At 32.2% G+C, this 11,345-nt stretch overlaps 1 protein-coding gene across 1 annotated transcript in view; it reads right to left on the bottom strand.

The window, feature by feature from the left end:
- The window catches only part of ryr2b (ryanodine receptor 2b (cardiac)), a gene marked incomplete in the record, with an annotated part of 81,019 nt that extends 73,968 nt beyond the window's left edge, over positions 1 to 7,051 (bottom strand). Inside the window, 12 exon segments of the mRNA XM_036215605.1 lie at positions 1,404 to 1,645; positions 3,551 to 3,684; positions 3,861 to 3,979; positions 4,053 to 4,148; positions 4,217 to 4,352; positions 4,421 to 4,604; positions 6,045 to 6,157; positions 6,235 to 6,396; positions 6,498 to 6,654; positions 6,738 to 6,812; positions 6,886 to 6,982; positions 7,042 to 7,051. Of these exon segments, the coding sequence (XP_036071498.1) occupies positions 1,404 to 1,645; positions 3,551 to 3,684; positions 3,861 to 3,979; positions 4,053 to 4,148; positions 4,217 to 4,352; positions 4,421 to 4,604; positions 6,045 to 6,157; positions 6,235 to 6,396; positions 6,498 to 6,654; positions 6,738 to 6,812; positions 6,886 to 6,982; positions 7,042 to 7,051 (1,525 nt within the window).
- Positions 7,052 to 11,345: the final 4,294 nt, after the last annotated feature.

The raw sequence follows: 11,345 nt of genomic DNA, 5'->3' as shown, positions 1-11,345 counted from the left end.
TAGCATCAAGCTAGCATTCTTTAGCTTTATGTACTAAATCGATTTATATCTTTTGTGAATCAATTGATCTAATAAGCTTAAATCGATTAATTGATTTTTTTTAACCCAGCCCTAATAAAATACTATTTTCGTTTTTTTTTTAGAAAATTCGTTTCACGTTTCCTTGAAATTCTAATAAATGTTTTGGCTCTTGGAAATGTTTGCTTTAACTCTTTTGTCTAATCCCTCACAGACCAAACATCAACATCATTTTAATGTTTCTATGTTTTAGGTCATTATGTTGCTGCAGGATGGGCCTCTGACCATTAAGGGTGCATAAGAGAAGGGATTGTAGCTGAAATTGTTCTAACGCTCTTTACTCCCCAACCTTCCACCCAGAAACAGCCCCTTACCATTATACTACCTCCATTGTGTTTATCCCTAGAGCACTATCGCCGGGTGATTTTCACCCAAGCAAAAGTATTTACATTATTTTAAATTTGTTGCTTTTTTTGAGCGTCATGGGTCCTTGGGTAGAGTCTTACACGTCCCAGGAAGGAGTGGACCAAAAGCACAGTGTATAGTATCATTATTTATTTTTTTAGGAATTTTTTCTACTCAAATTCATACTTTTTCAGTCATTTTCAAGCATGTTCTAAGGATCGTCCTATCCTTTTTTTCCCACTTTGTGGCATAAAGCATGGTTTAAAATAAAATAAAACTTCTCTAATTTATCATTGTCATACCTTTTATATTTTTTTTGAGAAATATTTTTTATTGGTTATTTTATTTCGGGTAAAAACCGGCAAAGTGATGGTGTAACTTTTTATAGCGAAAGTATTCTAGGGTTAATAGTGGATGTAGCCTACTAGGTAGTCTTCTTCCTACAAGGTTTTGTAGGATGAACTGAGGATTTCCAAAACAGTTTCTTCAAGTTTTTAATGGTCAAGTGGAGGTAAATTCAGACCCAAGATAGCTCCTTTACTTTATTCTTACTCTGACGTCTTAAGCGACGTTCACACCATCCTCTGTAACACATGATCTGGCGACCATCTTCAATGAAAAGTCATTTTCAAGACATCTTTGTGCTTTTCTGGCTTTGGCGTCCAAAGCTGTCGCTTTCAAGTGTAACTATAGAGGTTTTTGACATATGGATGATGTTCCTTTTCATTCACAGAAGTGTCAACTGTTTAAAAATTAATCATGGAGGATAAATATTAATAAAGGATATGATATGAAGTCCTTTATTTATTGGAAAAAAATTGTGAAAGAAAAACAAAGGAGCAAGATTTGCTAAATTTGTCATTGGTTGTTTTAACTAAACTAAATGTGAGCAGAATAAAGCTACCCCATTATTATAAATAGTACTTTTTTTGTTAATTAAACACGTTTGTTTAACTTTTTTTGTCTAAGCTCATCCTCACCTGACCAGAGATGAAGGCCGTCAAAGCCAAAGGAACAGAGGTCGTCACCAACACCGTTCCCCCCAAAGCCTTCTCCTCCTGCTGGTTTTGGCCGGTAGCCTTTAGTGGAGGCCCAGCCCACTCGCAGGTGTGTTGGTTCAGATGTGAGGAACGGGTCGACGTGATCCACAACCAACTCAAAGTACCACCTCCGGGGCTGGGAGGAGGGTTCTCCTGGATCCATGAAGATGTTGGGTCTCATGCTGTGGAGCATCAATTAGAAAAACAGGAAGAAAATGAATAAAAGGATATTTAGAAACTCCTAACAAGTCAAGAAAATGAAGAAAATTTATAAGAGGTTTATAAAAAATTTTTTTTTGTTGGATAATACTGTAGAAGATGAAGAGTGAACCTACATTTTAAGGTTAAGGAGAAGAATAATAACAAAAAGTTAAATGTTAAACATATTTATAATTACATGTCAACTTTTTTTCATAAAACTAAAAGAAAAAATGGAAAAAAGTAATCAACTGAGGCATGGGAAGGGAAAGACTCCAGACCTTCATTTAAGTGAAGAACTTTAGATATCGAGAATAAAAGAAAAAAATTACTCATATCTTTAGGTGACGGTTACTTACAGTCAATGAAAGAATATTAAATCTTTGGGCAACTTTTTAATTAAAATGTTGATTAAATGTTAATTTTTCAGCCATAATTTCACGTTATACAAGGACTGTTAAGTGTTAAACCATAAACATCCAAGAGATACGGAATGCTGTCAGTGAAACTCAGTTATTAGTCTCCCAAAAAAACTAAAAGTAGAAATTTAAAATAGTTATTTCATACTAAATTAATTAAAACAAACAAATTATTTAGGGTGCCACTCTGGCGATCCTTTAAAAGTGATCCTTTAATTATGATTTTTACATAGAACATAGTCTCTGCAGAGCGGCAGGAGTTCATCAGAAGTTTGTCGTGGGTGGATCTGTTAGTGCAGAGTGAGCCTGTCCCCACTTCCTGTCATCTATTTGTTTACATGCTGTCCTGCTAGCTTACAGCCCCCAAACCTAGAGCAACAAAAAACCGATTCAAGACAATTTGATGCTAATATTTACTAATTTTATTCAAACTTAATTGTGTAATCAAAGATTTACAATTTAATTTAACGACCAGTTTTGTTTACTTCTCAGATTTTTTCCACTTCCTGCTTAGTTTATCATTAATATGGTAGACAATTTATTTTTTAAAAGAAAAATGTATAATTTAACCTTAAAATGAAGATATAGAATGATATCTTTCACTACTGAGTTCTGCTAATTGAAAATAAAATACAATTTACAAATAAAACAATTGTATGGAGAACAACCCACTAACATGGAGTTTACATCAAAAGTTCACATAAAATATTAGATATTGTGACAAAAACTGCACTTGGTGAGTACTTTATATCTTTACAGATAAAAAAAAACATATTTGGAAAAAAAAATCAATAATCATGTCCATTTTCAAATGCAGTACTTGTTTAATAGTCATTGAGGGATTTTTTTATTAATCTAAGAATACAAGTAGGTTCTATAAATAAAAATTTTCATTTAAGATTTATAGAAGTCAATATATAAAAATAATAGAACCTTCTTGCGCTCAACCTGCCCTGTGTATTTTCTGTGTAACAACTAATGTTTTTTTTCAAAGTGTATTTTTATCTGCTTCTCATTCACATTGATTTGATTAAAGAAATACTAGAAATGTCATTTTAAGCTTAATTTTCTTCATGAGAAAAATGCTACAAGAACATGTTAAAAACACCAAAGAAACACAATTTTCATTGGATTTCTTTCTTTAAGGGAAAAATCTCAAAGTTTTAGTTAGTGTGAAAACTAAAAAAAACTGTTTTTCTGTATTCACTCCATATAAATATAGACAAAACTTAGCTCACTGTCAAATGCAATATTGCTGTTTGTGATTAAAACAAATACACTTCTTAAAATTACTAAAGAACTTTCCATTTTAATTTGAAATTAATATGTAAGTGAAGCAAAAAAAAAGCTCATAAACTCCTACTTTGTGTGCAGCACAACCCTTCACTTAAAAAAGAATATTGCTGGAAGAGTCTTTGGAATATTGACCCACAAAATAAAAAATCGAAAGGGAAAAGTTTTCCGAATTACCTGGTGACCTGATTGGCCAGCCGTGTTTGAAGCAGCAAATCTCTGTCTGGCAGCAGACTGTCACAGATGAGGTTCTGATTGGAGCGCACGGCCACGCCGTGGCACACACACAGGGAGCACAGCACCTCCAGCACCTGCAACACCAGCAACGCTTAAAAAAATATCATGAAAATCTGCAGAAAACAGATGACGGGGAAGTTCTCATTTAGAAAAATAGAGAAAAATAAAAATAATTTTGCATTCGTTTTTACAAAAAAAATAAGCAATTATTATTCAAATTTAAGCAAAAACCTGATTTTTGATATCCTACCTTATTGTTGCGTCCATGTTTGTCTAAAAATGAGATGATGGACTCAATGTGTGCGTTTTTTATGGCTTTTAATGCTTCAGGGCTCTCTACTAGAATACAGTGCAACACTTCCAAAGCCCCTGCAACGACAAATAGATTTATGTTACCAAATTATATTTCATCTAAATAAGCTATTTTAAATCCAAAACCAACCAGAAGAGGCTTCCAGTCGATCCAATCTACTAAAAAGCCAGTCCATAGAGGCGGACAAATGTGCACAGTTTACCCGGTTTCCACGAATCATGGCAGCTAGAGAGAAAAAAATATATTTTAATTTTTTTGAGTCATAAAAATAAAGAATGTTAAGTCGTTTTTACCTAGGAGCTCATAAAAACAGTTAAGGACGACGTCCCATCCTCCTCCACCTTCAGAAGAATCAACAGAACGGGAAGCTCCAGCACTACTGTACTGGTGGAGGCTGTCGATACATTCTAGGATTAAATCCATCACACCCTGGAGAGGGAAACAACGCTAAAAGTCTGAACAAAACTCATGAAAGTGCATGTGGAGTTTGAATTCACCTCCTCTTGAAACATATTCTGGCGTTTCTTTTGCACATTCAGGTGCTTTAGTTTCTCTTGGTGGCTTAACGTTTCAAGTGGAGATTGGAAATAGTGGATTAGATCCTGGAGACTCGACGTCATGGAGGTCATTGATACGTTGATGGGAGGAAGGTTTCCATCCTGATGATATCCATCCAAGTTTCTTAAAGAAGAGAAATAGTTTCATATTTTTATTATATTTATTTTAATATTTATATTATTATTTTAAAATAAAATTTACATAATAAAAAATAATAATTACAACGGAGTAAAATCACTGACTTTCCAGGATTCCGTGTTGGAGGTTTAAAGACATAAATTTACAAGAAAAAAATTCACAAATGTACAACGTTAAAAGTAGTAAATTTACTGGATAAAAAGTTGTACATTTAAGAGATTTAAGGTTGTAAATATACAAAATTCAAAAATGCAAATGGACGAGATTTAAAGTTCTAAATTTACAAGATTTAAAGATGCAAATCTACACGATGTAAAGTTAGTTATTCACAAGGTAACAGTTTAAATTTACAAAATTTCGAGTTATAAATTCCTGAGATTTAAAGTTTTGAATGTACAAAATTTAAAGTTGAACACTTACGAGATTTCAAGTTGTAAACGTACGAGAATTAAAGATGCAAATTTACAAGAATAAAGTTTAAATTTACAACATTTAAAGTTGTAAATTTATGAGATTAAAATGTTTTAATTGACGAGATGTAAAGTTGTAAATGTATGAGATGTAATGTTTTAAATTTAGGAGATTTAAAGTTTTAAATTTAGGAGATTTAAAGTGGAACATTTACGAAATTTAAAGTAAAAAAATTACAAGATTTAAAGTTGTAAATTTATGAGATTTAAAGTTGTAAATTTAGGAGATTTAAAGTTGTAAATTTAGGAGATTTAAAGTGGAACATTTTCGAGATTTAAAGTAAAAAAATTACAAGATTTAAAGTTTTAAATTTACGAGATTTAGAATTATAAATTTACAAGATTCAAAGTTGAACATTTACGAGATTTCAAGTTGTAAACTTACAAGAATTAAAGATGCAAATTTACAAGAATAAAGTTTAAATTTACAACATTTAAAGTTTTAAATTTATGAGATTTAAAGTTATAAATTTACGAGATGTAAAGTTATAAATTTACAAGATTTAATGTTGTAAATTTACGAGATTTAGAATTATAAATTTACAAGATTTAAAGTTGTATATTTACGAGATTTAAAGTTAAACATTTACGAGATTTAAAGTTGTAAATTTACGAGATTTAAAGTTTTAAATTTTAGAGAAAAAAGTTTGTACATTGAATTTTTTTATGGCCCTGATACTCCGTTGTAAATAATAAAAATATTTTTTTAAACCAATATTTAAAAAATAACAAAAATAAATAAATAAAAGTAAAAAAAGAGTCTCATAATTTTCGCCACTCCTCTTAGCCTTCTAAGCAGCTGATCTAATTCTAACTTGGTGATTTATTTGGCCACAAACTCAATTTTGAGGAGAAGAAAGCAGTAATCCTAACTGTATTACCCAAAGCTCGTCTATTTCAATGGGATCTTCTAATTAATTAAATCTCCTAATCTCACATCAGCTACCTTCTGAACCAATTGAACAGAAGAAGGGAACTCCGGATCAGTCGTGCGGTGTGAGCTTCCTCTCTCTGAGATCGAGACAGCGACAGGCCGTCGTCCATGTGACCCTCGCTGTGTAAAATAGCCTGAAGAAATGGGCGTATGTCAGATTATTGTTATAGTTAAATTATATACCAGATTCTCAACGTTTTAAAGGGATTACCTTTCTCTGAGTTCCTCCCATTTGACTCTTAGCATCATCAGTTTGGTACGTTAGCCAGAGTCCTGAGTGAATATGCTGAACGTAACAGACGGAGTCTCCATACTTGATCTCTGGATGTCCCATACCATCAGCATCCGTCTTTGACCCATCGTGAGGCTTTTCCTAAAATATCATCGATGCTCGTGTGTAAGAAAAAGAGAACTCACAGATACTGACTAAACACTCATAAAGTAAAGTGCAGTTTTTCTCATTTCTCTGCCCACCTTCGATGGTCTGAAGCAGAAGGAGCTTGTGTTAATATTAGCTTTGTCCCGATCAACCAGATGAAGGCCGTTCTCCTCCGTGAAGCCCAGGTATTTCCCAGTGGTGACCTGGCAGAGTCTGAACGGCTGGCCCCAGCACGTATGTCTGCCACTCCAGCTGAAAAATACCACAATCCCTGCATTGTCGAGGCTTAAAAAAGAAAATCTCCTTTAATGATGTTCACCAAATTGATCACTTACGCAACACGCAGTATTTCCAGCCTCCAGAGTGAGCGAGCAGAAGTGGAAACAGATCCAGTCTCATATTGTGTAATTCTGTGATGAGAACAGACAGGTAGGTTTGGTCGTGGATGTGACAGTTTCTCTGTTGGACAGAAGAGGAACAAACCGTTGAAGCTCTTCTCCGTGTTCTGTGTACGGAACCGTCAGACATGCGTCGCTGTGGCTGTGCAGAAACCGTAAGGTTTCACCGCCTTTCAGGTAACCTGGAACCAAAACAGACACTTTCTAAGCCACACAAAGAAGGAGGAGACAGAACATTCACTGTCTTTCATGCATGTATTATATACATAAAACATATGGTGATTAAATGTGTTTTTATCTACAGTTGGATTATTAAATAATAGATCATTAGCTTTTGGTGGTTAGTTTGTGAAAAGAATTGGGACTTCATCAAACTGATGAGGCCACTTGGGTGAATGGTGATACATTTCATGAATGTTTCTTTCTCTTGTAGCTCCAACCTCAGGATTTTGGTTTACAAACGTAATCACTGTTTTAAAGTCCCCACCAATGAAAATCCAGTTTTTTGAGTTTTTGTGTATGAAAGAGAACAAATGTTATAATAAACTAGAGAAGTTGCATTACCTGCGATAATACTAGTGTGAATACTTTTTGCTGAAAGTAGTTGCTGAAGGTGCTGAGGCTTTTTGCTTTAAATGGTGAAGGGGATTCGCTGAAAATGCAAAAGCTATTTGCAAAATGTTACATTTGCTAAAAGACTGGAAATTTCCGTAAAGGACTATAAAAAGAGCCCTGAAGTTGACCTAAATAAAAAAAAAAGATTGGAGTAAAATTGCTTAAAAATCCCTAATACATGCAAATTTTCTAAAAATATTTAGTGTGTTGCTGAAATATTAGCTAAACTCCAAAATAGCCCAAAAAACCTCAGTAGATGCCAAATTAGCCAAAAAGGTTGGCATGTTGCTTAAATACTAGCTAAACTGCAAAATAGCGCAAAATTCCTTAGTAAACTAAATTAGTCAAAGATGTTAGGTTGTTGCTAAAATATTTTGTAAACTCCAAATGTTTTGAAAATTACTATAAAAGATAAAAGAAAATATCCAAAAACGTTAGCATGTTGCTAAAAACAGAAGCTAAACTAGAAATTAGCATAAAAAAACCCTCAGTAGATACCAAATTAGCAAAAAAAGCTAGCACGTTGCTTAAATACTAGCTAAACGCTAAAATAGCCTAAAATTCTCCAGTAAACTAATTTAGTTCACAGAGGAATTTTAAGCTATTTTGGATGTTAGCCTGTTGCTAAAATATTTGGTAACTCCAAATTTTTTGAAAATTACTATAAAAGATTACAAAAAAAATAAAAATCCAAAAACGTTAGCATGTTGCTAAAACAGAAGCTAAACTCCAAGTTAGCATTAAAAAAATCTCAGTATATGACAAATTAGCAAAAAAAGCTAGCACGTTGCTTGAATACTAGCTAAACTCTGAAATAGCCTAAAATTCCTCAGTAAACTAATTTAGTTCAGGAATTTTAGGCTATTTTGGACGTTAGCCTGTTGCTAAAATATTTGGTAACTACAATTTTTTTCAAAATTACTACAAAAGATTACAAAAAAAATGTTAGCATGTTGCCAAAACAGAAGCTAAACTCAAAATTAGCAATAAAAAAAATCTCAGTATATGCCAAATTAGCCAAAAAAGCTAGCACAATGATTGAATACTCTAAAATAGCCTAAAATTCCTCAGTAAACTAATTTAGTTCACAGAGGAATTTTATACTATAAAATATATATTATATATATATTACTTAAATATATATTACTATAAAAGATTTAAACAAATATCCAAAAACGTTAGCATGTTGCGAAAACAACAACATTGGCATTAAAAAAAACCTCAGTATATGCCAAATTAGCCAAAAAAGCTAGCACCTTGCCTGAATACAAGCTAAACGCTGAAATATCCTTAGATTCCTCAATACACTAAATAATTAAAAAATGTTAGCCTGTTGAAAAAAGGGAGCTAAACTCCTATCAAAACCCCAAATTAGCCCAAAATGTAAGCATGTTGCTAAAATATTAGGTACATTCCAAAGTTTTGAAAATTAAAATAAAATATCAAAACATAGTATATGAATATATTTAAAGGTTTGTTGCTATTCTAATCAGGATGCTGAAGACAAGCTTAGATGGAGGAAACTGATTCGCTGTGGCGACTCCTGAAGGGAAAAGCCGAAAGAAAAAGAAGAATTGCTAATCTAATTAAAAATTTGAAATTTGAAGACGTTCTCATTCATTTCCTTTGGGGCATATTTTGCTCAATATTTCAAGATTCAAGATCAACTTTATTTATCCCCGCAGGGAAATTCAGTAAAAAAATTAAAAATAATTAAAATATAAGCTTATAATAATAATAAATCGATTAATTAATAATTAACAATTGTGTAATAATTAATTAATTCATTATAATAATAATAATTAAAAAATAATAAAGTGTTAAAGGGTTAAATTAAACATTTATATTAACATTTCAAGTACCTTTACACCATAAATATTAAACATTTAGAGTTGGATTTAGTTTCAAACTTAAACTGTAACATACCTGTTTATTTTTAGATTTACCCTTTATTTTATCTGCTTTTTAAATGACACATTTATTTGTAGTAATGTCTGATTTAAAAGGCAGGAAATGCAAGAAGAGTTGTCTCAATATGCCAAAACTGTCAGCTAGTTTTGAATTTACTGATTTTTTACATTCTACCTGAAGTAAATTCAAGAGAAACAATATATTTTAGCCAAAAATTTTGCTTAAAGTCAAAGTCATAACTTCTGATCCTTAAATCAAGGTAATTTTAAAAATCAATTTCCTGATGCAAATGTTTCCAAAGTGTAATCTTAAAAAGAAAAATGTGTCTTTTCCTTAGAACTGGTTGTTCTGCCAGGTTCAATATTTAAGAAAAAATAACTTTATTTGGGGGGGAGTCGACAAACTGACAGAGTTTTATTTTATTTCTCAGTGGGGAAATAAAAAATAAAAAACACTGCTCTCCAGAGTGACCATATCCACTTTTAATTTTTTTTATGCTAATTAAGTAAAACCAACCAAGCACAGAAACATGTTTGAAGAAATACATAATAATTGTTATGAAAAAAATAAAAGAAAAAGAGCAAAAAAGTCATTTTTACTATTTATTTATGCGCTGCTTAATTTAAAGGGAAGAAAAATGTCTAATTTAGATTTTAAAATAACAAATAGAGCTAAAGTAATTAAATATCTAAGGGGGTAGGTGTCTTTTTACACATAAGATTTGAATTTTTTTTTTTCTGTTTTAAAGGTTAAAATGTAAAAAGAAAGGAACTTGCCTTGAGCTACTGCACCTCCTGCACAGATGGGAGCAACACTCCACAGCGTTTGGTGAAAGGCTGCACTGACAGTCAGAGAGTCGCTCAGGCTTCTGTTGTCACAAACACTCCCAAAGGTCAGGTGCTTTAAACAGAAAGAGAAGGAAAACTGAGGAATTCATCCAAAGCAAAAAAAAAAAAAAATTTTCTTTTAATTCTATGCTGAATTTTCTAATTTATTTAAGCAAAAATTTTAAATAAAACCATTTTTAAAATATTTTTTTTGAAGAAGAAAAAATAAAAATAAATACAATAAATAATAAATAAATAAACTAAGAAATAAAATTAAAAAGTTTAAAAAGAAATCAGTTATTTACTATATAGACAAATTTGTGCACTTTTTGGGGTTTATGTTCAATTTTCATTATTCACAGTCACCAAATGTATATATGAAGGGGTATTTCATATTTTTATTTTTAAATTGTCCCATTTAGTCTTCCGTACTTATGATTTCGTTCGTGTTTTCCATTTTTTCCACACTCACCAGATATCTTTCTGAAGCCACGCTGACCAGGATGAGGTCGTCTCCAACGCGCACCTTCTCGCCCTCTGACCTTTGCCTGGATGACGGATGGACAGTCCACCAACAAGCTTCCCCTGAGCCACAAAAATAACACGTCTGAGAAAAATAAAAAACTTTCGAACACGGTGACAGCTCCGTCAACGTGAAGAAAACAAGAGAAACACCTGTTTTATCCTCCCGCAGACCAACGTCAAAAGCCAGCTTGTCGTTTGAAGAGTGAGATGAGGACAAGCAGCTAAGATACTGGAAGTAAAATATTTGTTACCAGATAATTGTGTATAAATATCTAACAATATGGAGCAAAGACTCACCATGTGGCTGTATGAGTGTTTGAACAGAACTGCCTGGCCATAAAGGAGAGTGCGATGACTTCCTCCATCCACTACCTGCAAATTCATCCGAATCAATTCAAGTACTGTAAATACTGGAATAATGCACTATAAATAATCACTAAAACAACACCACTTTGGAGGGAGCATTCAAAAGTAGAAAATATTAGAACAGTTTTAACCAAATTTGAGTTTTTTTTTTTACCTGGAATGAGGCAGTAATGTTTTTTAATTTAGAGATAGAGAAGGAATAGTGAAAGCTTAGGATCACTTTTTATGCTATTGATTAAATGTGTTTTCTATTTAACATTTGGCTACATTTTTTACTTTTAAATTATAAGGTCTATATTTT

The sequence above is a fragment of the Oryzias melastigma genome, linkage group LG15 (genome assembly GCF_002922805.2).
Source record: "Oryzias melastigma strain HK-1 linkage group LG15, ASM292280v2, whole genome shotgun sequence".
NCBI classification, from domain to species: Eukaryota; Metazoa; Chordata; class Actinopteri; order Beloniformes; family Adrianichthyidae; genus Oryzias; species Oryzias melastigma.
Note: the sequence above shows the minus strand (reverse complement) of the source record. Positions and strands in the feature narration are given on the sequence as shown.